The sequence below is a fragment of the Leuciscus leuciscus genome (genome assembly GCF_965113295.1).
Source record: "Leuciscus leuciscus genome assembly, chromosome: 7".
Classification (NCBI taxonomy): Eukaryota; Metazoa; Chordata; class Actinopteri; order Cypriniformes; family Leuciscidae; genus Leuciscus; species Leuciscus leuciscus.
This window is the reverse complement of record NC_138731.1, coordinates 20,611,742-20,639,573: the sequence shown is the minus strand read 5'-3', so window position 1 is coordinate 20,639,573 and position 27,832 is coordinate 20,611,742. Positions and strand designations below refer to the sequence as shown.

General features: G+C 37.2%; 1 protein-coding gene across 3 annotated transcripts; it reads right to left on the bottom strand.

Moving 5' to 3' along the window:
- On the bottom strand, window positions 1-27,832 carry cfap65 (cilia and flagella associated protein 65). 3 transcript variants are annotated; one of them, XM_082176463.1, is made up of 33 exons: window positions 27,698-27,832; window positions 26,925-27,004; window positions 26,366-26,535; window positions 25,044-25,146; window positions 24,636-24,829; window positions 24,290-24,489; window positions 22,541-22,665; window positions 22,225-22,447; window positions 21,864-22,132; window positions 21,424-21,621; window positions 20,790-21,176; window positions 19,776-19,913; window positions 18,933-19,172; window positions 18,432-18,656; window positions 18,205-18,351; window positions 16,004-16,169; window positions 15,214-15,342; window positions 14,860-15,073; window positions 14,637-14,765; window positions 14,375-14,551; window positions 14,220-14,286; window positions 14,026-14,136; window positions 13,100-13,291; window positions 12,749-12,898; window positions 5,350-5,493; window positions 5,087-5,203; window positions 4,220-4,357; window positions 4,079-4,123; window positions 3,738-3,961; window positions 3,503-3,625; window positions 2,269-2,559; window positions 411-545; window positions 1-239 (listed from the first exon to the last, which is right to left on the bottom strand). In XM_082176463.1, exons 2-33 carry the CDS (start codon window positions 26,997-26,999, stop codon window positions 119-121), a joined length of 5,367 nt encoding a protein of 1,788 aa, XP_082032589.1. In that variant the 5' UTR covers window positions 27,000-27,004; window positions 27,698-27,832; the 3' UTR covers window positions 1-118. The 3 variants fall into 3 exon arrangements, with proteins under 3 accessions (XP_082032589.1, XP_082032591.1, XP_082032590.1); XM_082176465.1 differs by having other exon boundaries at window positions 24,636-24,802; XM_082176464.1 differs by having other exon boundaries at window positions 27,796-27,825.

Here is a 27,832-nt window from a genome sequence, read left to right as displayed (position 1 = left end):
TTGTTGGTGGTGGGAGAGACTCCGAGAAATTACACCAGGATTGTCATTTTGAATACAGTTTAATACGAATCAGTCTCATGCATGTCATACAGTGATATTGAGTGTTAAGTACGGCTCATTACTGCTCTGACTCCAGGTTTGAGACTTTGGCCTGGGTAGACATGTACAGGCTTGGGCGCAGCTCCTTTCTCTTATTAGATTCAGCACTGGGCTGTCTGTTGGAGCCAAGGCTGTTTTTCCTACAGTACACATACATAAAATGAGAAAGTAAAGTCTTGGCTAATATCTCTTAGGCTCTTCAAACAAGAGTCAATGCCACTTGAGTGCATTTCTTATTATATCTATATCTTTTTTTTTTTTTATCTGATCCAGATAAAGTGAGATTAAAATAAAATGTAGATGCCAGTAACCTGGAAGAGGAAGGCGGAAGAGCGATGATTCGCGGTCGTGTCGTCAGCACCAGCTCACCCAAGAAAGCCTCCCTCATTAAGTTCTGCAAGGTGTTGAGCAAAATGTCCTCCAGCAGGTCACAAAACTCAGGAAACCTGCAGAAAACAAAGAGAGAACTCACTAATGGGCATCCGGCTCAGCACACTTCCAAGGTGTTCTTATTTGTTCTTTCAAGAAACTGTAATTTTTTATTTAAAGGGATAGTTCACTTTGAAATTAATTTTTGGTATGTTTTAGCTTACCTCAAGGGCATCCAAGATGTAGGTGTCTTTTTTTCCGCAGTAGTTTCAATTTTGATATTTTTAGGTCAAACCGTTCTTGTCTGTCAGTCATATAATGCAGGTCGATGGTCATTATCTCAAAACACAAGCACAGAGTCCAAATTAAAACAATTCCCCGTCGTCCAAATTAAACAATTCCCCATCGTAAGTACACATTGATGGCCTAAGACACGAAACGAGCGGTTTGTGTGAGAAAACGAACAGTATTTATATCGTTTTTACCTCTTGAACACAGCCATGTCCGAGTGATCTGATCTGACGTGTACGCAGACTGGTGCATAGATATATACACACTAGATGTCGCCTTAAAGACATTCGTTCCAATGAACTGCCGTAGACAAGGCGACATCTAGTGTATATATCTATACCCGCCCGCGCTCTCAGATCACTTGTACGCAGCTGTGTTCAAGAGGTAAAAACGATATAAATACTGTTCGTTTTCTCACACAAACCGCTCGTTTCGTGTCTTAGGCCATCAATGTGTACTTACGATGGGGAATTGTTTAATTTGGACGACGGGGAATTGTTTTAATTTGGACTCTGTGCTTGTGTTTTGAGATAATGACCATAGACCTGCATTATATGACTGACAGACAAGAACGGTTTGACCTAAAAATATCAAAATTGAAACTACTGCGGAAAAAAAGACACCTACATCTTGGATGCCCTTGAGGTAAGCTAAAACATACCAAAAATGTATTTCAAAGTGAACTATCCCTTTAAGAACTTATACCCACTGTCTTGGGAAATCTGGTTACTGTACAGTATATGATGGCATTTTTAAAAGTGTGATTCCCACACATGGAATAGTCATGGAAATTAGGTTTTTGTTGTCTAGCTCTGAAAAATTGAATTTGAAAAAAAAAAATTAAAACACCAATACTGTAATCAAGTTTATTGGCCATAACGCCTGTAAGTATGGAAATGAACTGATACTGATCATTTTAACTGATAAAGAAGTTTATCAGGAGAGCTTTTCCCCAAAACATCCTTAGCCAACTATGGTTGCATCATAACCAACATAATTCAACGAGTCGGTGTTTCCTGAAACCATAGTTCTAACGAACATGAGCAAATAGCAACGCAAAGTTGTATGGTTGGAAGCATAGTTTCTTGATTGTATGACATGTGGACTTAATAAATCCCTATCTTGAGCAAAATAAGAAAGCTGACAAAAAAAAGAAGCAATCCTTAGATTTCATGTCCGTAATTCATAGCAAAAAAAAATAAAAAAAATCGCATTAATTTGATCTCAAACATATTGTTTAATTAATAGATGTCCACCACCTGTGTGACATCATTAACCAACATGGTTGAACGACAACTTTGAACGACAAAATTTATAATAATTCAATTTAATTATTTTACTATACTGCCATACAAAAGTTTAAAAACAAGCAGCTTTGTCAGAAGTACAGCAGAAATATACATATCAAATATGGTCTTGGACAGTGGGGGGCCATGCAGTGAACCACTGCAGACTCGCATCACCATGTGGAATTGCAAAACTAATATTGACTGCTTTAAAACAGCACACCTGCGAATGGACTCCTGGACCTTCATCTTTGTCTCCTCCGGTAGTTCTTTCAGAGACTCCTGGTCACACTCACTCCAGGGTCTGTCTGCAGTGCTACGGTTTCTGGTGTAAGTCTTTGCTGGAGCGGCACTGGACATTTCTACAGGGTCCTGGCAGCCTGCAGCAGAGCGGGGTTGAGTTCGTGCGGGGAGGGCAGGAGCAGGAGCGGGTCGCAGCTGTGTGAAGTACGGCACCACCTCAGTGTCGCCCTCTACCAGAGACTGCTGGAACTGAGGCTCATCTAAAAGACTCCTGTAGAAGACAGTGAAAGGTGTGACCTCACATTGAGGAAGACTAGGAATGACAATTATTCCATTTAAAACGACAGAAGACGCGCAGAATGTGCATTACCGTTCAAAAAAATCGGGATCAGGTTACTTTTGTGTTTTTGAAAAAAAGTCACATGCTCATGAGGCTATATTTATTTGATCACAGTAAAATTGCCTAACATTAGTAAAATATTTCTATTTTAAAATATAATTTATACCTGTGATAGCAAAGCTGATTTTTCAGCATCATTACTCCAGTCTTCAGTGTCACATGATCCTTCAGAAATCATTCTAATATGCTGATTTGATGCTCAACAAACATTTCTTATTATTATTATCAATGTTGAAAACAGTTGTACTGCTTAAAGGTAGGGTAGGCAATTCATTTTATAAACACTCTTTGCAATACTGGTTGAAACTCAGCAATCTATAATATAAGTGGCCTAAATATTAAAACATGTACATCTTCTGTGAAAGTCTCAGGACAAAACATTTTCATCCAATCATTGCATTCGGTCCTCGGACTCTGATTTATGCGTTTCTCTGGCAACACTATAAACTCCAAAATGAATCTGCATCAGTCAGGTGGTACTACTCGAGCTCTGTAAATAGTTTTTTTTTTTTTTCATTATCATTGTAATGTTACGTGCTTTGAGACACAATGTAATTTTACTTCGTCTCTCGTAACGCTTTGCAGAGTTTTGAAGGAGGCGTGGCTTTGGAGAGCGCACTGAAGGGAGGGTGGGATCTCATGCTTTCAACGCTAGCTTGCTATTGCTAGCCTCTCTGAAATTGCCAACCCTACCTTTAATTTTTTTGTGGAAACCGTGATACATAATTACATGTTTTATATCATTATAAAACATGTCTACTTTTGATCAATTAAGTGCATTCACTTCTTTAAAAAATAACAATGTAATACATACTGTAGTAAAGAATTGAGCACGTGTGTGATGACGTCTCTCTCGAGAAGAGTGAGAGGGGGCAGGTTTGCAGGAAGATGGCAGCTCTCGCCTGTGCCAGACTGAGAATGCTTGGGCTGCGTAGATCTGAAAGAAATAGAATAATAGACATTTGTTTACTTTTAATCCTCAAACTAAATCCCACAGGTTTCACTGAAATAAATTCCAGATCAATGCTGACTTTTGCACCCCATTGTACCTGTTGATGTAATGAGTGTTGAACTGAGTGGGGAAATGTGTCTGGTACTCCATGAGGCTGTGAGAGCGTGCCGTAACAACCAAGTGGAGCAGTGTAGGACAGGGAGGCTCGGGGCGTCTCCTCCTTTCCTGGCCTGTCTGCTGCGGGACCCGCTGTTCAGCCCGACTGGGTCTCGCTGAGGGACCGCCCACAGCGTGATCACTGCTACGGATGGGCGGAAGGGCCTGCCACATGGGGAACAAATCATTAGTCTCTCATTTAGAAACAAATTGTACCATGTAAATTAAACAAACATTTTTGGGTGAATCACATAACTTAATTGCCTTGTCTTTGTGGTTTACCTTATATTTTCTTGTGCCAGTTTTCTGTTCAAGCACTGCACCTTCCTGAGGAGGATAATTCGTTTTTTAACATGATGTTTTGATATGGTGAATGGGATGTGAAAGGCTACTTGTCAGTGTTAAAGATGTGTGATTTCTGACCTGAGTGCATTTATCCAGTTGCTTTGTCTGTAGCAGGTCTTTCTCAGTGAGTGTAAACTCATATTTCTGTCTCTCTGTCTCCTCCTCCCACTGTCGCAGGTCTTTGTGATACTGTGCTAGCATATTCACAAGTGTTATCTGTCAAAGAGAGCCACAAACATTTAGATGTGTTTCAAGTATACAGTGGCCCCTAAATAATGTATGTGGATATTATATGAAGTCAGTTCTCCTCAAGTTCAAACAAGTGGCCTTGACTCAACTCAACAAGTGTAGTCATGATCGTGTTACGTAACTTCTACTGTTTGATGTCAGTAAGATTTTTTTTTTTTAAGATATTAATACTTTTATTCAGCAAGGATGCATTAAACTAATCAAAAGTGACATTAAAGACTACATTGTTACAAAAGAGTTATATTACAAATAAATCCTGTTCTTTTAAACTTTCTATTCATCAAAGAATACTGATGTACCACAAAAATATTAAGCAGCGCAATTGTTTTCAACAATGGTATTAATAAATCATGTTTCTTGAGCACCAAATCATCCTATTAGAATGATTTCTGAAGGATCATGTGATGCTGAAGAGTGGAAAAATGATGCTGGAAATTCAGCTTTGTCATCCAGAAATAAATTACATTTCAAAATGTATTACAATACAAAACAGTTATTTTAAATTGCAAAAATATTTCACAATATCACAGTTTTTTTTTTACTGCAGCCCTGGTAAACATAAAAGACTTTCTTTCATAAACATTTTTAAATAAAAATCATACCGACCCCAAACTTTTGAACGGAACCTTATCAAATAAGCATACTGTATGTGTCTATATGTGAATGTGTTCACTGGTGTATCTTTGTATTTGTCACCTCACAGAGGAGGTCTTGTTGGTAGAAAGCAGGGCTGGCTGAGGCCTGTATTGACACGATACAGAGAACACTTTCCCCTGGTGCAAGACGACCACTCATAGGACAGATCCTTACAGTCTATGGTCAACATTACAAACAAACACATGCGATCAATAGTCAATATATACTGAGTAGACTGGCCATGTTATCTGATCAATACACATTTTTTGGAATGTCATCAGAATTTTCATTTTTACAGAATCTAATACCTAAAATATACACACCTGCTGGCATTGTGTGCTTGTTACGTTCCACTTATACAACACTTGGTCTGTGTATGAGACATTGGTCAAAAAAAGAATGCGTGTGCTTCGAGAGCACACTGGGATATCACCAAAACACACTCTATCTTCAGACAGGAACACCACCTACACACACAGAGAGAGAGAGAGAGAGAGAGAGAGAGAGAGAGAGAGAGAGAGAAAATATTCCTGTTTCTATTTATTGTAGAACACTTCTTATATATGGCTTGCACTGTAAAACATTTTCGTAATTTTAACGGTAAAAAACTGTATAAAAGCAATGGAAAAGACATGTTAATTGCTTAACAGTATGTACCCTTACTATATACAGTGAAAAACTGTAATAGCTCTCACAGGGCATTTCATGTAATTTTACAGTAAAATACCGTTGCATTTACCGTACCTTATCGTAAAAACAAACGGTAGCCATTTTTATGTTTTACGGCACTGAACTAAAGTTTACGGTAAAAACTGTCAGCTGGTTGCAAGCGATTTACCGTAAAAAATATTTATATATAAAAAAACTGGCAGCTGGTTGCAAGCGATTTACCGTAAAAAATATGAATATATATATAAAAAAACATGCCAGCTGTGGTTGCCTGTAATTTAAAAATATTGTATTACAAACCAATTTGTCATAAAAGTTATTATTGAGAATTACCAGAGGTTCAGACGTTGATGTTTTATTGAAAATAATAAAGTTTAAAGTCACCATCATTGAGATGAGTGTTTGCTTTAGTTGGGCTCTTGACCCTTGACTTTCTAACCGTAGATTTTCTCTGACTGCATTAACTGTGTTTATAAAACACATTTGTTATGGCATTAAAATCAGAGAAGAAATTTGATCAGGTGTTGTTGGCTATTTATTGATGATAACATAATCGTAATGTAGTGGCCTGATCTCATAAAGAGTCTTATCTTTTATTGTATGACGAATGTTTAATACTAATATATTTCATGTTTTTGAGTGTAATAGCTCTGTGACCCTAACGCATGCGAGTCAGCAGTGACAGATAATCTGAAGAACTTTAAAAAAACACATGGTGTACAAAAAAGGTTTTGAACTACTGTAAAATTTAGACCAACACAGACATCAAGAATCAGCGTATGAATCTCAACAACGGTGACAATCAACAAAATAATCAAATAAAACTCTGAACATCACAAAACAAGCTACTAAAAAGTTGCTAAAAAAACAACAGAAAAAATAAAAGCAGATAATAATAATTAAAAGAAAATACTAAGGCAATTCAGCATAATTTATTCATGCATGCTGAGAGATATTGATGAGTTTTGAATGATGGCTCCCATCATGCACTGCACTTTTATCATCATCGTTGTTGAGATTCATAATGCTAATCCTTGATGTCTGTGTGTGTCTGAAAGATACAGTAGTTCAAACCTTTATTGTGCACAATATAATTTTTTTTATATGAATCACTACAATCAATAATGTAAAATTAATTAACCATTTAATAAAAGGTAAGACTCTATGTGAGCTCAGTGAATCAGACCTCTACATGATGATTATGCCATCATCAATAGATAGCCAATGTCACCTGACTCATTATCTCTCTGATTTTCTTGCCATAACCAACATGTCTTATAAACACACAGTTACAGCAGCCAGAGATAAACTAATCTTAGAAAGTCAAGGGCCCAAATAAAGCAAACAAATAAATTGTTTCAAATGAAACAATAAATCATCAACATCTAAACCTCTGTTAATTCTCAAACAGAACTGTAGATGTATGACAGAAATAAAGACAATCTGGTTAATAAGTGAAGCTGGTAATGCTGTTTGTGGAGTTGTTTAATCCTCCTCTAAGATCTTGAGAGATTTAATGTCTTCTTTTATCTTCAGTTGATTTCATCTAAGGCTGTGGCCGAAGTCAGTTGTAGTTCTTTTGTTTCTGCTCGTCGCTTCTGTTTTTTCTATTCTTGTTGTTTCTCTAAACTGACATTGCCAGAATTCCCTGCGTGACACTTCACATTTGATGTTATTTCATTTAAATAATTATGTTTCTTCTTAGTTTTTGTTATCAGTTATGTACATTTGGGGTTTATATTACATCATATATTGTTTAATGAATGTTTATGGCATTATTTGGAGTCATGTGTGTCATCATGATGGTGTTTTGTATTTGTGTGTATGACACTGTGCACCTTCTTTATATTAACATTTGCCTCAGCTTATGGAAAACTAATGGTGGTGAACTTAGAATCATCATGTGGTTTTCTTTTTTACCGCCTGTATTATTATGGTGGTTTTCAGGGTTCGTACACCTTTTCCAAGGTCAAATTCAAGCACTTTTCAAGCACTTTCAAGGTCCATTTTAAAGCTTTTTCCAGCACCTTACACCACCATAAATTACATAGCAATACATAGTCAAAATTATTATTTAGTGTTTTTATCACATGATTATTTTGTGTTTTTATCACATTAAAAGAGATAATGCTATAAACATAATAGCAGAAGGATCAGATATTTATGCAAATCACAAGTTTTATTTTTCAAAATGTATCACTGTCTAAGTAGATAATGCCTATACTCTGACAGTGCACAGGCACCTGCCTGATAAATAGCCTATATTAATTGAAAGAAAAAATATGTATTTTCATTGCCAAGACATATACATTTATCTACTGGAATAGAGCAGTGTAAATACTGCATAAGGCCATCCTCAACCTTACAGTAGGCTACTTGTATGACACTCCAGCTGACACGATTTCTGTTCAGCAATAAACGATTGTTGTTATGCACTAGGATAACGTTTGCAGGTTTTAAGTTGCGGGTAGTTAACCTTACAGTTACTGTTCTGTAACTTTGGCTATGTTCACTGCATTTCAGGACGTTCTGTTGTTGCGTCGACCAAAGCGGAGCGCAGCATTGGCAAGCTCGCGCTCACACCGCGCTCAAAGTTAAAAATAGTTCAACTTTTGCCGCTGTGCTCTGTGACAATTACTGTACATTTACTGTAAATGAGCAGCTAAAAAAACAGTATCATGAGCTCCATGAGCGTAAAAGAACAATGCAGTGCTTCACTTCAAAACACATTTAATTAAATCACCTTTCTACGATTTGATAATCTCACTGATTATCGTATCACGATTTTGATTAATTTTGCAGCAATAATAAACTCCATCATTAGACTGCAAATAGGTTTTGTCATCTTCGCAGAAAATAAACGTCTATTTATTGCAAATATTTGTGATGAGACATTTTGTGCAAATAAAACCTGTGACAATGCATTCTTGCACATTTGAAATGTTCGCATCTCTGATGATGTTAGTCATCTAACACTGTTCACCAAAAAGAACACAAAAATGCATAGATGACAGGTGCAAAATGCAAACAAATTTACAAAAGTAAAGAAGACATTTTCAGGGAAAAGTGTTTGTTTTCAACAACAAAAAAGATATCAGGGAAACCTTAGTCATTTTTAGTCACTTAAAACTAAAACTATATCAAAATGTATTTAAAATAGAAATGCATTTAAGACTTACTGATATAAAAATTATAATTCAACTTTATTTGGAGTACTTCTTTATTACACAATGCACATTTCTTAATATTAAGCCTAAAATGTGTTTTAATATCACTATTAGTAAGGATAGTATGTAATCTCTGTATAATATCAGTCTTTAAATGCAATATATTTAAAGCGTACCTAAAGTGTGCTTGTAATATTTCCACTTCAGCACAATCAAATATACTTAATAGTGCTGGGCAAAGATTAATCGCGATTAATCGCATCCAAAATAAAAGTTTGTGTTTGCATAATATATGTGTGTGTGCTGTGTATAATTATTTTTTATATATAAATACACACATATGCATGTATATATTTAAGATTTTTTTATTTATTTATATTTATATATAATATAAATTATGTATGAATACATATACAGTATATACATGCAAATATTTCTTAAATAAATACATGCATATGTGTGTATTTATATATACAAAATAATTATATACAGCACACACACATATATTATGCAAACACAAACTTTTATTTTGGATGCGATTAATCGCGATTAATCTTTGCCCAGGACTAATACTTAAGTATATCTTTAGTTGAACTTCAGCACTATTTCTGGATAACTAAGTGCATTAAGTACAACATTTTTGTTCCAATTTAGCAGACTTTTAGTATACCAAATTAGTATACTAAAAGTACAATTGCAGGGTATTTATACTAAGTACATAAATATGTAAATGTATTTGTAGTATACTGTAATGTATTTCAAATACATTTTAGTATATTTATTTTTCACTAGGGTCCCATCATGTGCAAACATACATCAGCAGTCTCTTATATTGTCTGATTTAGAGTTTTACAATCCTTTAATTTATAGATATATTAGTTTGTATACTGGTTCAAAAGCAGATCAGACTGGCAATAAGAGAGGGCAGTTCATAAAGGAGATCAGAGTGATTATTAGAGAAACTAGTGCAAAATGCCCGTGCAAAATCAGTTTTTGAGTGTTTTTAGTAATTGTTGATGTGTTTGAGTGCTCATTGTTACAATTACACAGCAAAAGAGCATGGTAGAAAGCACAAAGTGAACTCCGAGCAAACGCTTGAGCAAACAGTTTGTGAATAGGCTACTACAAATGATGGCCGTGAAAGAGACTGTGAACGCATTGAATAGGATATGTTTAGTTGGTGAATAGCTACTATTATACAGTAGCGATAACGTTAAGCGCACCAGAATGAAATATAATATTCAGAAGTAAACAGCATAGCTGACTTATAGATTCAGTTTACATCAACAAATGAATAAGCGCGTCGATTCAGGGAGCAGTGCAAAGTGCCCGTGCAAAATCAGTTTTTGTGAGCTGATCGCCGTCAAAAAAGATCAGGAGATATTTCTTAGCGATGGCTGATTTCAACAGTTTCAATATGATAAAAAAGTTATTTTATATAGATACAGGCCTAGGTGAGATCACTAGTGACATCACAGCTAAGAAAAAATAGAATGTTGACAATCGCATAGCGACCAGTCTGTTTGACTATCTCCATTACTCTGTACTGCTTACTTTACTACAACAGTTCGTTTGCTTTATTGCAAGATTTGTTCTGCTTGAAAATAATATTTATTCTGCAAGACCAAGTTTGAACTGATGTCTGGAAGTTTGAGCTGGCTCTCAAAAAACATCAAGCCATGCTGATCACTGCGAGTCTGGTGCTGGTGCGTTACTTCTTCAACAAGGTGAACAAACATGCATCTAAATCTAATACAATGCAGTCGGAACGAACCACACAAGGAAAACTGATCGCAAAGACAACGAAGGGACAACTAGAATGGCATTTCACAAAATATCAAGGTAAGTGCACTGTCATTGTACCATCTCCATCTGAGCATATATTGAAGTAAATCAAATAAATTATCATTTATGCAGTAAATTGCACAATTTAAAGGTTTTGTTTTGTTTTATTTGCTGCTCTAGGGCTAGGCCTTAACGTCATTCTTGATAAGGAGGAAGATGCTTTGTTCAGGGTGAGTCCTGCTTTAAAAGGTGATACACTTTATCAAAATCCTTTAACTTCTGGTTTATGTTGTATAATTAAAAAAGGGTGATCTTGACATTTAAAGAGAGCTGAATTATTTTTGAATTAACAGTGCAATCAAACAAATAGGGTCACTGTTTTTAAAAAATCTTTTCAAAACTGATATAATGCATATTTTTGAGTTATTTACGATGTGTTTAAAAAAGTTTATTTTGTTCAATAACATTTCAATGTGTACATTTTTTTGACAATTTTTATTTCAACCAGTTAGTTGTAGCCTATGTATAGAGCTGGTAAGTCCCGCTGACTCTGTTTTTTATTATACTGATAAAAATTAAGTAAATTTAAAAATACAATAGTTTCTGCTTTCTTCTTTTGCCACAGTGTCTGAGACTCCTACTAAGAACGACACTGCCTCTCAGATTGACACTGCCTCTGAGAACGACCCTGCCTCTGAGAACGACACTGCCTCTCAGATTGACACTGCCTCTGAGAACGACACTGCCTCTGAGAACGACACTGCCTCTGAGAACGACACTGCCTCTGAGAACGACCCTGCCTCTGAGAACGACACTGCCTCTGAGAACGACCCTGCCTCTGAGAACGACACTGCCTCTGAGAACGACACTGCCTCTGAGAACGACACTGCCTCTGAGAACGACACTGCCTCTGAGAACGACACTGCCTCTGAGAACGACACTGCCTCTGAGAACGACACTGCCTCTGAGAACGACACTGCCTCTCAGATTGACACTGCCTCTGAGAACGACCCTGCCTCTGAGAACGACACTGCCTCTGAGAACGACACTGCCTCTGAGAACGACACTGCCTCTGAGAACGACACTGCCTCTGAGAACGACCCTGCCTCTGAGAACGACACTGCCTCTGAGAACGACACTGCCTCTGAGAACGACACTGCCTCTGAGAACGACCCTGCCTCTGAGAACGACCCTGCCTCTGAGAACGACACTGCCTCTGAGAACGACCCTGCCTCTGAGAACGACACTGCCTCTGAGAACGACCCTGCCTCTGAGAACGACCCTGCCTCTGAGAACGACACTGCCTCTGAGAACGACACTGCCTCTGAGAACGACACTGCCTCTGAGAACGACCCTGCCTCTGAGAACGACCCTGCCTCTGAGAACGACCCTGCCTCTGAGAACGACCCTGCCTCTGAGAACGACACTGCCTCTGAGAACGACCCTGCCTCTGAGAACGACACTGCCTCCACTCAGATTGACACTGCCTCTCAGATCGAAAATGCCTCTCTGACTGACACTGCTTCTGAGACTGCCTTTCAGATTGACACTGCCTCTGAGACTGATGCTGCCTTAGAAACAACACTGCCTCTGAAACTGACAGTGCCTCTACGATACTGTTTATTAAACACTAGGGGTGTAACAATATATCGTGTCACAATAAATCAAAAAATGCAAAATACAAAAATGCAACAATATGTATCGTGGATAGTTCACCCAAAATAAATAAATATATATTTTATATATATATATATATATATATAATTTTACAACGGTATAAAGCAGATTTTAATATTTTTGTGAAAATAAATGATAACGTTTATTGGTTAATGAACTATACCGGTAAGGGTTGTCCCGTGAAATCTAAAAGGTTACTACTGTATTTTTTATGGTAAAGTACTGGGAACCACAGCTGATGTTTTTTTACTACACATTTAAGTCCTTCCGATGTTTTTTGTTTCGTTTTTTTGCCGTAAATTTAAGTCCAAAGTAAGGTTGCTACCATATTCTTAACGGTAAAATACTGGCAACCAAACTGACGTTTTTTAACCGTAAATATCACAGGGGTTTTTTAACAGTGTGTATCATCAAGCACTCTTACTTGTCCAGGTACTAGGATTCTTTGAGTGCAAGGCACAGTAATACGTCCATCCTGTACTTGAATGGGTTCTGACTCTCTTTCGTCAAAGCCTTGGCCCTCAAATGTTACAAACATGCTGTCCCCCTCCACCACATGAATTGGAATGTCCACCTGTAAAACATGGAGTTGTGTACCAAACTCAGAACAAAACACTTAATATTGTGCATATTAAAGTTGCCAAGTTTACAACCTGGCAAACCACAACTGACTACAATCTAATCAATTCCTGATAAACAAAATCAAGTCCAGAAGCCGTTTCACTTTTATATGTCACAATAGAGAAGAAAATATTTTTGAAGTGAAGTAACTAACACTGTATGTTTTAGCCTCCAGTGGGGAGAAGATCCACTCCACAAGGGCGGTGTGGCCTGGCTTGATCTCTCCACCAGGGTTCATACACTGGAAGATCGGGTGACTGAAGTTCTCCTCCATCAGCTCCTCCAGTGGAGTGGTGTCGAAGTGGTATCTCAGTGGGAGAGTGCCTGCATTATACAGTTCATACACCTGTACAGATGAAACATTTAGCATATTTTTGACTATTAAATATAAACAGATGGTATCTAGCAGATGACTAAGAATCTGCCAATAATTAAACAATGAATCATTTTTGTTGTTTTTTACTCACTTTATCCACAAGGTTTTCAACCTTTTTGACTTCAAGGCCCCCATTGTCCACAACAATATATTTGGAGACCCCCTTAATCTATGCAACAGTTTATATACATTAAATTTCAGGATTCCTGAGGGTTTAAGCGCTAAATGTTCTTCAGGGATCCCACTCTTTTTAACCAATAAACTTGCATGTCTTTTCCAGTTGTTTGTGATTTACTGGACTTTTTTTTTTTACTATAATTTCTTGATTTTTAGTTGTTTAGCTCACTATAATACCTGTTTTGTCTTATTTTAAATAATTGTACGTAATCTTGAGGCCCTATTGGCTGGTTAGCATGACCCTGTTAGATACTTCAAAATACACCAAATATATATTCTGAGGAAATAAAAATTTTAGCAGCAACATATAAATCAATAATAATAATAAAAATTATAGTATAGTTGATGTTTTGTCAGTGACCTGTTTTGGAGGGCTCATAATATGATATAATATAATATTAAATAATATAATAATATATGTAACATTCTATTATAAAAAGAAAAAAGTTTATTATATAGACTTTCTTGTGTATAAAAATAAAGAGCTTTCAGGAAAAAACATCAATTCAGGTAACCTATATACCAACCTGTTTAGGGGGGCTGAACCCACCAATTGCCATCGGGGCAAAGATGTGCCGATTGGAGGAAAGGTGAATGTAGCGTCTATCTCTTTCCACAGTTGTTCCTGTAAAATTCAGCTAAAAGATTCGAGAATTATCAGCACACATTGTTTGCTAAAAAATTATGCATTTGCTGTAATGAAAAGAATAATTTGTCTCACCAGTATCTCTCTTCCACGTGAAAGTTTCAACAAGACAGGAAGACGGTCTGTCCCCACAAATTCGTGTCTGGGAGAGAAGCATATGCCTTATAGTTTTCTGTGCATCATAAAACAACACTTCAGAGCAGAATCAATACAGTGCTTTTTTTCCTGACCTGTATGTGAATTGCACTGTCCTCTGTTGGCCGGGTTGGAGTTTACCAGAGCGTGGGAAGATGGAGAAAAGCCTGTGCTCCTGAATCTTCATCAGGTGGAGCTCAGATGGACTGAAATCTCCAGTCTCAGCCCAGTACTCCAACTCAATCTGTTGGTCCTCTGGGAACAAGAATGACCTAAAGGGAGACCATTTTGATAACTTCTTTATATTGCCGGTGTGACTACCGTAAACTATCGGCAGACAAAGTTACGGATGCTCACCACTCTACAGGAATGCTTCCTGGGTTTTTAAACAGAAGCAGAATACTGGTGGGGTCTGAGCCCAGGGGAGCAGCGCTGAAGCTAAAATCCATCATGGCTGAGGTAAAGATAGAGGGGCGATGTCGAAAACTGCAGAAGGTTTCAATAGATATCAAAAGTAAGTTTTATAACTGTTTTAATTGAAGCAAAAAAAAAAAAAAAAATACTCTGTTTAAAGTATTACCTGTGTCTAGTGTGCACCCTGAAGGTGAGCTCAGATGGGCTGGGATCTCTGCATAGATAAGTGTTGAGCGCATCCAGATTAAAGAGGCGCCAGAGCTGAAATTTACTCAGCCGCTCCACATTGCCACAGCTACGGACATCCATCACCTCCATGGTAGGATACACTCCCTCAGCCTGTACATGGCATATAGATTGGGGCTCTCCTTCCACAGAGCCTGGCCACCAGAAAAACAAATTTTAGTCCAATACTGGACTAACGTTTGGAAGGTTGTAGTATGCAAGTTGTTTCAATATTGTCTAATACACACACAGGAATCACAGTTTGAAGCGATTCTTTTTTTTTTTTGTACGCTACCAGAGGCATTGAGGATGTGGTAACTGATTGTCCAGCAGTAATGGGCTCTGCGAGCCGGTCTCACTGTGCAGCGGATCGGAAGCCTGCAGTCGGCAGGTATGGTTCCCTTTACATTCTCCATCTCCAGAACTGAAAAATTAAAGCTTAATTGACTTGACAGACCGAACATTAATCATATGTACAACATAAATCTACACTACCTTTCAAAAGTTTGGGGTCTGTACATTTTTTTTATGTTTTTGAAAGAAGTCTCTCACCAAGGCTGCATTTATTTGATCAATATTACAGTAAAAACAGTCATATTGTGGGATATTATTATAATTTAAATATAACTGTTTTCTATTCTATTTTCAAATGTAATTTATCTCTGTGATGGCAATGCTGAATTTTCAGCAGCCATTAATTCAGTCTTCAGTGTCACATGATACTTCAGAAATCTTTCTAATTTGTTGAAAACAATTCCATACATTTTTTTGCTGCTTAACATTTTTGTGGAAACCGTGATACATTTTTTTCAGGATTATTTGATGCATAGAAAGTTCAAAAGAACAGCATTTATTTAAATAGATTGTTTTGTTGATATTGTAAGTCTTTACTGTCACTTATTCAATTTAACATCCTTGATGAATAAAAGTATAAATTTCGTACAAACAAATACCCCCAAAAAAACACATCATTTGTATATAGCTGAATATACTGTAGACAGTGAATCATTTAAAGTGAGACACAGAGTCCTTAAAATGGCAGTAAACATTTTTTGGGATAACAATAGAGAGTTACTGAGTCCTACCCAAAGGATCTTGAGTCATGTCTTCAAGGAGGCCTGTCTCAGTGATACTTTGCTGTGTGGTCAGAGAGTAGCTGACGGCACAAGGGCTGTCGTTCAGTAGAGAAACTTCAAATGACTTACAGCTTTCCACCAGCACCTCTCCCAGATCTATAACAGGGTGCTCTGCCTGGGGAAAAAAATCATTTTACAAAGTTACAAACAGTTATGACAATCATTTTCTTATAGAAAAGTGTACATGTCCAACCCATACAAACCCAAAGTCACTAATCAAATGTAAGAAAATCTTTGTCATTGATAATGTAAACTCTGTTGTACATATGGTCTGATGTTCTTATTTCCATTCAAGCACAAGATGCTCTTTAGATCATTAGATCATCATCTTTAGATTATCTCATGATAGCACACATACATTGGATAGATTTTACAACGTGCATTTTCATCTGGAAGATGTCTTTTTAGCAGTGGTGGACGAAGTACACATACCATGTACTTGAGTTAAAGTAAAGATACTCAAGGTAAAATATTACTCAAGTAAAAGTAGAAGTGCTGCCTTTAAACATTCACTTGAGTAAAAGTACAAAAGTATTTGCCTTCAAATGTACTTAAGTATCCAAGTACTATGATTTTTTTATTACTATAATGTCCTATTATAATTTTTGTCACAAGACTCTTGCTTAACTCAGTCTACGTGAAGACTCTGTCACTCTTGGCACATCAATCTATTAATAAAATGACATTAATTACATAATTAGTCTATATATATATATATATATATATATATTTGAATTGAATACATTTTTTGTGTGTTTAATTTTGGACGGAAGGGGACTGATCCCATAAGGTATAATACATTTACAGTATTTACTGTACATATTTTTCACAAGCGTCTATGGTCATAATTATAAACATCCTAATGTTATGATACATTCACATAAACCTGCACAATGCCATTGAATATATATATATATACACACTATATTATGGGAGCAGCCAATTTCCCTACAAAATTAAACACCAAAACGTATTAATGCAGTGTTTCTGCTACTCCTCAGAAAAAAAAATGCTATTATATGCAAGTAATTTTAGTGTCAAGGTAATAAGCAATGTTCATTATGCGTCAGTATTTACCGATAATTGCTGCAATAATAGCTGCTGCTCTCTGCCCCGCTTAAAATGATTGGCAACACAAATTGTTTGGAACTATTGAGAGCTACACGAATCACGTGACCGCGCAGCGGCGAGATCACAGTAGGCTTGCTCGACTTGAAACGGCACACTGCACAGACCAATCGGTGAATGACATTAAAATACCGCAAGAGCGGAGAGTAGACGGCTCTGTATGCTTTTCAATCGCTCTCGCGATTTCGCTCTATACTTTGATGTCATAAACTGATCGGTCTGTGCAGCGCCGGTTCAAGTCGAACAAGCCGTGTGTGTCGCAACCTCTTATATACTGTCTATGGTCGCAACTCTCATATTTAACGGCTCTGGTTCGCGCTTAGTAGATACCACCAAGGCAAGTTCAAAACAAAGCGCGCACGTTGTAGGCTACTGTGATAGGTGGCTCGTTTGACCAGTTAAGTTTTTATCCACTCATAAATAAAAAGGAACGACTGATTTTGAAAATGTAGTAGAGTAAAAAGTAAGATATTTGACTTTGAAATGTAGTGGAGTTAAAGTAAAAGTCTTCCCAAATTTAAATACTTCAGTAAAGTACAGATACGCAAATATCTTACTTTTTACTCTACTACATTTTCAAAATCAGTCGTTCCTTTTTATTTATGAGTGGATAAAAACTTAACTGGTCAAACGAGCCACCTATCACAGTAGCCTACAACGTGCGCGCTTTGTTTTGAACTTGCCTTGGTGGTATCTACTAAGCGCGAACCAGAGCCGTTAAATATGAGAGTTGCGACCATAAAGCCTAAAAAGCAGTGGTGGACAGTAACGAAGTAAATGTAATTCGTTACTGTCCACAACTGCTTTTTAGGCCATTTGTATGTAAAACTGAGGTTTATCAGATGTTTGTACACAACAGATGTCTTGCAGATGAAGCGTTCTTTAACTGACGTCTTAAGCCCGGGACACACCAAGCCGACGATCGGCTTCGGTTCTTTGGCGTCGGTTTGGTGTGTCCCTACCTTTAGAGATGTATGATGATGATCTTCAGCTTTGTGCGAATGTAATCTAATGTAACACACCTGGAGAGAGCCTTTGGATGCCAATCCAACAGCTTCAATGGTAAGGCGGGACTTCTTGCATTGTGGTGTTTGGACAGGCCAGAACGTGAGACTGGGCTTCATGTTGTACATCATCTCCTCCTTTGGAGCAAAGGACCACTTCTGTACCTGAAAACAAACAAATGCTTTCAATCAATAAGATCGAAACTACTATGCCCCGAAACACCACACTCATGCTGCAGCCTTACCTTGGATTCATTGGGCTGGAGAATGTCTGTGTTTGGCAGTACAGTCAGAACCCTTTGGTCAGATCCACAAAGCGTCCACTTGAACTCCACCGGCACCCTGCTCACATTCTTCACCCGCAGAGTTCGCTCAGAGCAGGAACCCACTGCTGTGGGCTGAAAGAACAGACTGCCACCCTCCTCCACGCTCATGGAAAGCTTCTCTGCTACAGCAACCACATTCAATACCTACAAAAGATTCATTTGAAGGCTAAAATGGACCATGAAACCACTTTCCAGCTTTCAGTTTCAGAAATTCCTACTTTTGCTTTTTAATGATATTTAGAAATGAGTGACTGAAACGCCACAGAATAATTATGTGAAGATTCTTGTTTTCATGATTCTAGATTATTCTAGTCAACTGAACGTGCTTCTCTGTCGCTCAAAACATTTCATCACTCATCCACTTGGCTTTAACCACTCACTCCGGCAACTCTTATTTTTTGTAAACATTATAGTGTTAACCTGTGCGTGATTGGGGCTGGCATTCAGCTGTAGTGTCAAAGGGATACTGGAAGAGTGATCCGGAGATGGAGTGCATCTGAATGTGAGGATCTGGTGGCTTCCAGGTGGCACCAAACCACTGGATGGCAGCACAGATACTGATGGACACTCGTCTGGGTCCAGTCTGAAGATCACTGGCAGGTCTCCTGTATTCTGCAGGAGAATACTGCGGTATGCTAACTGTTTCAGGGCAGGGAATACCTGCAGGGAGATGGATGGTGTTAAAACCTTATAAGTATATTTACATACAGTCTCTTTCCATTATGCTCTCTCACTACATATTGGTTGTGTCCGAAAGCTTAGGTAGTGACTTGTTGCCTCACTGCCCTATCAGGAAATTACTCTGCAAGCAGCCTTTGTGCAAGTAGGCTTCCGAGACAACATAACGATTTAATAATCTACAACAAAATAAAGAGAACTTTGGTGATAGCTAAGCAAATATTTAATTACTACAATAGTAACTTCTCGCTAGAAATGACATCAAAAATGGAAAAAGTTGGCAACAAAATGTACATTTACGCACAATCTGACCACCAACTGACACTTTCAGATGCCGTATTTATTTTTTAGCACAACTTTCTCGGGATTGAAAGCACAGAATTGTGGGATATCATAGGCAGCAAATTATACATCTGTGCTGCCTTCTGAAATCAGTCAGATGAAGAAATGTCAGTAATCATGATATGGTTTGAGCATTGGATTCAGATGTGTCTTTCTACATTAGTATGCTGCCTGCAGATGCAGTGTTTTTCAGATTTTGGACACAGCCATTACTTTGAAAGATGTCATCATTGTCAGACTTACTACTTGAGGGTGTTGAAGAGAGATCTTGGGGATGAAGTGCTCTTTTCCAGGCTGAAACGAGTGGCCGCTCACCCTGACTGTAAGGCACCAGGGTGGACACAAAGTCTGATCCTCCACATTTCTCTGATCCCTCAGAACCTGGGGATGACAAAAACAAAATTCAAGTAAATTAAACCTTCATGCTCAGAACTCATGGTCACATTATGTCCCATTTACACTGACTGTGATTTAATTGATGGAGGTCAGCAAATATATATACTACCCTGTTGTAAAATCCAGCATTGCTGGTCACCAGCATAAGGTATTTTTGCATGATGTGACCAGCATGAGATGCTGGTTTGCTGGTCCCCAGCATGGGAAGCAGGAGTGCTGGTGGACCAGCTACACCAGCTCAGTTTTGCTTGAAAACAGCATGACCATGCTAGTCCACCAGCTAGATCAGCACTACACCAGCTCTAACCATATAAACCAGTCTAGACTAACATGGAATTCATGCTGGTTTATGCTGAATTTTTCAATAGCTGTTGGTTGCAAATACTTTGACATTAATGATGTGTTGTGCAAATGATCATGGCTTTTGAAAATCTGATCACAAACTAATATTCCTTATTATTACTGATATTGATGGTAAAAATAAGATGTTGTTCTACTTTGAACAGAAATCAGTTTTCTTGCTGGTTAAAATGAGGGGAAAACATAATGCATCATATCATGGACAAGAAGAACTTCTATCAAGAATCAGATTGACTTAGAATGCTGAAAACTTCTACGCACAATTTTTTTATTCTATCACTGTATGTGGACAGAGACCATTTATATAGAACCATGACATTTCTCATTGTCTACATTGTCTATTGTTAGGCGCCACATCTTAATTGCATATAGTTAAACTTCTCTGAACTTGGTTGAGTTTCAAGACATTTTATCTTTCCGCTAGTTGAAAATGAATGACTTCAGGTCCCTCTGTCACTGTGGATCACTATCGGTGTGAACGTCTCTTTAGTCTCACATTACCTTGTAAAAAGTGAAACACTCAAGCTGTGCTGCATGGAAGATGTTCTGCTGGTTGGGACTGTACTTCACTCTAAAGGCTGTGGTCTTTAGAGGGCCCAGCTCACAGGAGAGAGGAGAGATGGAGAAAGGGGACTCGGTTTCATTGGACCACGTCAGACAGATCTTGCCCTTGGTGTGGTTGGTGATAGAGACTGACTTAGATGCTGGGCCGTCATAAAAAATTAGTTCAGAGGGCTGAACTGTAACATGGGGGACGGGGAATCGGGAGTTTGAGGTGTTGTAAAGTTCTGTTTCTGCTTCAGGTGCGGAATTTACATGGAAATACTCCTCCAAGGGACTGCGTGGGTTGAAGGGAGGTGTGGAGCTGCCAGTGTCCTCTGCTGGAATCTAATAAAAGTTAGATGCAAGGTTATGTGATGTAACATCCATGTTTTATTTTCCAGGAAGATTTAAAAATTATTATATATTTTTTAGCTGTGGTACACCCTATTTTTTTGTGAATTGAGTATGATTTTGAGTATGAGGATAGGATTTTGGCCTAAGAATTTAAAAGAAATGGAAGGATATCTGACTTAACTCTTAGATGTCAAAGCATTTGTAAGTTACACCACAGTGCATATGGACAAACACACACCTCCTGCATTTGCAATGCTCCGCTATCATCCAGTTTTAATCGGTGTTCTTCCAGCAAGGCACTCATTAAGTCAGGAGGGTAACAGGTGAGCCCTCGTAGCAGATTTAATCTGTAGACGCTCAGGTGTCTGGGCTTTAAAATGGCTGGCTTCAATTGCTCTGAGTGACAGGTGCCAATCAAATCCAGAAACAGTGGCTCCTTTAATAAGAAAATCAGAACTACACAATCAATCAAATGAAAACAAGTTAAGAAACAGTAGATATTCAACCAAGATGCTGAAAAACAGACTGACTGATAGATAGATAGATAGATAGATAGATAGATAGATAGATAGATAGATAGATAGATAGATAGATAGATAGATAGATAGATAGATAGATAGATAGATAGATAGATAGATAGATAGATAGATAGATAGATAGATAGATAGATAGACCTACCCTGTGAAGCAGCAAACAGATCATTGCCTTGTGATAGGCTATAGGGTTTTGTGGTCGGAACTTCACACGCAGGGTGAGTTTGCTGCCGCCTGGCAGAGAGCCACAAGGCTTATCAACACTGAACACACTATGGCTGCCAGTGTCCACATCAAACTGGTAATGAGCCAATACTGCAGAGGAGTTGATGATCTTTACATTGTGTGTGACCTCTGTGCCCTCCTCAATACAGCCAAAGTCTAGTACAGAGGTACTTAGATACACTATTGGACCTATAGTGGACAGAAGAAGACGATCAAACCACGTTTGATATGTTTATTAGCAGATGTTTGGAAAGCTCTTAGGGCCTATATAGGGCCTGTACCTATGCTGGTGCCTGACACTTTGAGCAGTTCTTCGCTTACAGCCCCAGGACAGGTAAGACAGAGGTAGTCCACACTTATGGTGTCCACTGTGAGTGGGGAGAAGCAGACAGGGACTTTCAACACTGAATTTGGGGCGATCTTCCCCTCATGCACCTCACAGCTGAACACAGACTCCATGAGAGGGGGTCGTCTCAGCCAGGACAGACTGAATGTTGCGCTGACCTAACGGAGAAAGAGAGTGACTCTGAGAGAGAAATATCTGAGTAATGTCTAAATATTCAATAAGCAAAGAAAGCAGGGTGGAGGGAAACATACAGTGGAAAGGTTGTAGATCTCAAAGTGCTTTTCATGAGAGTCTCCTACTGCCACACTGCCAAACTCAAGCACCTTACATCCTTCCTCCTGTCCCATGCAACTGATTTGGAGGCGGGGGTACTTGGCTGTGGAAGGAAGTTAAATGGGATGTGAGATAGTTTTGATATTAAAATACTTATTCCCAGTTTAACATACAGCGACAACAATGCAACACTATGGCTCTTCAGTACTAACATTCCTCCTGCATTGCAACTATGACTCAACCAATGCAATGAATTTGGAGCAGGATTATTTGTCTAACCAATGAATAGTCATTCTTTTTGTAATAACAGTGACACCCACATTTTAGCGGCCTTGGATTAAACTATTTTTTCTTAAACAAATTTTCCAAAAATTAAAAGTATTTCTACACCATGAACCAAACCAACCTCTGATATGAATCATAGCTTTGTAAACTATTATTTGAAGAAAAAAAGTATTTTTTATTTTTTTTTACAAGACTGTACACTTTAAGAGGAAATAAACTATAAATCCTAATTGAATAAAGAAGAATGGTCAAGTTTAAAACTTGATTGATTATATAAAAATTGATTTATATAAAAGTATAAAAAACAATATATTTTAAATGTATGCAAAATATTAATTTTCACAAATATATATTCATTCTCAGTTAGTCATTCACAATGCTTTATGGGAGTACACTTTTTTGTCCTGTTTTGTTTGCTGTGGGCTTATGGTAAGGTCACTTTTCTGGAATTTGGCTTTTAAATTTTTTTTATTTTTTTTTACGTTGAAATTTTACTTCTAAAATCATATATCATAGATTAACATTAACTTCTGAGCTCATGGTAGGTCTGTCTTTAAAGGTTTATAAAGAATTGTTAAATATTTATTTCTCGACTGTATGTAGAAAATTAATGATTTTACAACTGAGAAATGTTAGAAAAGACCACAATACATAAGTTGGCAAATTTGGTTCAATTAAAACCAATTCTGGTGCGATTGCTCTACATTGTAAAAACAAAAAAAGTTGCTGCCTTAAATTTTTAAGTACAATCAAGTTGGATATTTAAGTCACTTCAACTTAAATTACATTAAATTGATAAAAACACATGTTGTCATGACTTATTGATCATATAAATTATTATAATTTTTGTACAATGTGTTAGTGCGGTTCATTTGAAAAAGTGTGACCCACTCAAACCCTGGTGGGCACCAAACAAGCGGACCGAGAACCCTGAAAAGGTGGTGCGGTGCGGTTCGACTGAAATATGAACACAACAGGGAGCACATGGACCATCTAAACGAACCAAAAACAAGATGTGATGTGTGTAATGGAGAAATTCCTGATGCTGTTTTGACTCCTTTACACATTTGATAAGCTCTTTGCGAGTTCTTAGCTGGTAAAAATACCACCTTATGTACGCACATCCATCAAACGCATTTAGCCCAGGACACAGCATTGGTCAGTAACTTCTGTCGCTAAATGTGTGTAATAAAAATCTGTTTAGTATCTTTAGATTTGCTGTTAAAAATGACAGTGTGAACGTTAAGTGAACGAGGACAAAATGCATAATTTTCTTTGTTGGCCAAAAGAACCGAGAGAACCAATCTACAAGTGTAAACTGTAAACACCATAAATGTGCATTTTGAAATTCTTAAAATGTTGCACAACCAAATTTTAAGCATCTTTATCTTCTTTGACATTTAATTGACGTTTAGAGTCCAACAAAAGCTTATTGTACTCACACAGCCCACGCAGAAGTACAGTACAGCTCCTCTCCCCATCGTCTCCGAAAGCACAGCAGGCCTCAGCCTGGCACACTACAGCCTGCTGGGGCTTGAACTCTACTGTAACCCTGCATTCTTCTCCAGGCTTTAACTGTCCAGTCTCAGGGGACAGCTGGAACGGAGGATCCACAAACCACCTGAATCCTGTCTGCAGCTTACTAGTGGGAAAATGTGCATTCGAGTGTTTTAAAATTCTGCATTTTCTTCACAATTTCTCCATAACTCAGCTGCCTTTGTGACAACTTTCCCACAGCTGAAATATTCTTTAGGTGGCAGCTCTTTAGCCATGCAAACACATCTTTACCTGGAATTACGAAAGAGGAAGCTGGTTTGGGAGCTGTGGCGGGCAGCACAGGGTGGCAGGATCACCGTGTCTGGAACCTTCAGGTCATGATGAGGAATCACAGCTCGCAGAGACACCTGGAACGTGCCTTCCTTACCCTGAAACTCTATAGTGTCCACGTACTCGCACTGAAAAGAGCAGGCCAAGAAAGAAGTCTATACACAAATCCAAAATATATTTTTGCATAATCAATTGATGTGCATATTAAAGTCAATACATTACAGGTCTTCTAGTTATCTAAATATGATCTGTCATTACTTGCTGTGAATACTGATTATAAAATGAATTTTAATTCACTATAATCACAGGATTATTGACACAACAAGTTTGAAATGATTTAACAGATAAGACAAGCGGATTAAACTTTACTTTCTCAAGAGGCTGAAAAGTAACTGGGAGTGAGAAAGATGTTCCTGGGCTCAGAAGGATGGTCTGATGATATGGTGTGTTGAAGAACTTGGACTCAGGAGGTCTGCAATTGGCAAAATAAAACAAATCCATTGGGGTCAGACATATTTTTGTAAAGATTTAATCTAAATTCCTGTTTCTAATAAAAGCTGTTAATTTGAATTTACTATTCATCAAAGAATCCTGTATAAAAATGTATTACGGTTCCCACAACAATGTTAAGCAGCACAACTGTTTTCTACATTGATAATAATAAGAAATGTTTCTTGAGTATTAAATCATCATATTAGAATGATTTCTGAAGGATCATGTGACACTGAAGACTGGAGTAATGATGCTGAAAATTCAGCTTTGCATCACAGGAATAAATTGTATTTTAAAATGCAGTAAAAAGTTTAAAATTACTATTTTTTATGTTTTTGAAAGAAGTCTCTTATGCTCTTCAAGCCTACATGTATTTGATCAAAAATACAGAAAAAAAATGCAATATTGTAAAATATTATTTTAAACACTGGTTGTTGTTTTTTTAATATGAATATGCTTTAAATTATAATTTATTTCTGTGATGAAAAGCTGAATTTTCATCAGCCATTACTCCAGGCTTAAGTGTCACATGATCCTTCAGAAATAATTATAATATGCTGATTTATTATTAATGTTGGAAACAGCTTAATGTTTTTTTCAGGATTCTTTAATGAATAATTATTTATTTATTTTTTTAAGAACAGCATTTATTTAAAATAGAAATATACACTACTGTTCAAAGGTTTGGTGTCAGTATTTTTTTCTATCTTAATTTTTTTTTATACTTTTATTCACAAGGATATGTTAAATTTATAAAAAGTGATAAAGATTTATATTAGAAAAGTTTCTATTTGGAATAAATACTGTTCTTTTTAACTTTTTATTCATCAATGAATCCTGAAAAAAGTATCACAGGTTCCAAAAAAATATTAAGCAGCACAACTGTTTCCAACATTGAAAATAACTGAGTATCAAATCAGCATATTATAATGATTTCTGAAGGATCATGTGACACTGAAGACTGGAGTAATGATGCTGAAAAATCACAGAAAAAAAATCTTTTTTACCATTATTTTATATTGTAGAAAAATATTTCACAATATTACCTTTTTTTTTTCTGTATTTTTGATCATATAAATGCAGGCTAGCCTTTAAACTAAACCGTAAAATTTCCCCAAACTAATTAAGGTAGCGTACTTGCCAGTACACTTAGCCTTGAATGCTTGTATGAGTTAGACTAATGTTTTAAGTGGACTGACCTGACGGTGAGTTTCTGGAGTTTTCCATGTATGCTTCTAAGGAACAGAGATTTGGTATACTCTAGCCCTGGCTCCCAGTCCTCCCAGACCAGCTCAGCACAGGTCTCCACCCCAAAGAAGCAGTTTTGGGTTCTCTTCTGAAGACCCCCTGACCTGAGGCTTGAGACCCTCTGAAAACAAAGTAGGCACATCATAATGTCTATTGTATTTTTACACCAGCAGAGGGCATTGTATTTCAGCAAAGCATTTTAGCAGACTGATAGCAAAAAGCCAATGCAAAATCATTCAACTTATTAAAACTAGTGGCAAACAATAGCAGAAGAAACGAAAGAGTGGACATAAAAGAGTAATAATTTACCATTTTTATTGTGGAAAATTACAATGGTTTTATGCGTGTTTATATATATGTTGTGTTTAATTATAATTGTTTCACACAGTCTAAAAGGTTACATTGTAAACTAATTAGTGTGACAACCTAATAGCCTATAGAATGTGACATCTTTTTTCTGCACAATTAAAGTGGACTTTTTTGACTTTCAAAACACCTTATACATCTTACCTTTCTATGTGGGTTGTGTGCGCCTCCAAAGGGAATGCCTGAGTTCAGAGGATTCACTGGATTATCCGTCAACATTGCAACTGAAACAAACCAACAGAGGTCAGTAGTGCTGTATTTCATAACAGTTATAGCTTTTGTATCAAATTAGATTAATCAGACATGGCTGTAGTACTTGAAGGATTTGGGACTTTATCAGAGAGATTAGCCTTAATTTCTTGACTGATATTATGAACATATAAAGTCCATACTCCATTAGGCAATATCTGTATTACTTTAAACAGCTGCATGCTAAAGTGATACATTTACATTTATTCCAAAAGCAAGATCTGTTATATGCCTGTCTGACTCTGAGGTTAACCGAGGCTGGTGTAAATGTATGACCCTGTCACTCATTTTTTTTACCTCTCTATTAGCTTAAGTGATTTGCTTTATGAAAATCAGTGACAGTAAATGTGACTGACTCAGAGGATCATCAAATGAAATGTTATTGATAAAGATACAGTGGGTTTTATGTTTTAGATTTAGAAAATTACTCTCATCTTTTCTTTTAAAACTTGACAAGGCGTTAAAATAGCATAAATTCTATAATTCTGTTCAAATCAATCATAAAATTGATTGCTTAACAATAAAAAAACGTATATTATTGCGAGTATTGCTATTACGAGTAGCTATTACAGTCACACGCTTATATTACGTTTGTTCCTTCCTTCTACTAATACAATCGCAAAACTCGCGTTTTTTTACATTTTGTAGCCTACTAAAATATAACTTACCACAGTAGATTTATTTAAAGCAGTTATATATCAAACAAGACGCCAAAACTGAATAGAAATGTGTCGATTTATTTGTTTCGCCATGCTGAAAGTTTTACCCCCAGTTCAGTTGTGTTCGAGCTCCTTGACAACGCC

What these genes read in the sequence shown, in the direction of transcription:
- cfap65 (XM_082176463.1), bottom strand. Translation starts at nt 26,999, where the DNA reads ATGTTGACGGATAATCCAGTGAATCCTCTGAACTCAGGCATTCCCTTT. An exon ending in CACACAACCCACATAGAAAG is followed by an intron (nt 26,536 to 26,924) that starts GTAAGATGTATA and finishes CTTTGTTTTCAG; the next exon opens with AGGGTCTCAAGCCTCAGGTC. An exon ending in CTCCAGAAACTCACCGTCAG is followed by an intron (nt 25,147 to 26,365) that starts GTCAGTCCACTT and finishes TGCCAATTGCAG; the next exon opens with ACCTCCTGAGTCCAAGTTCT.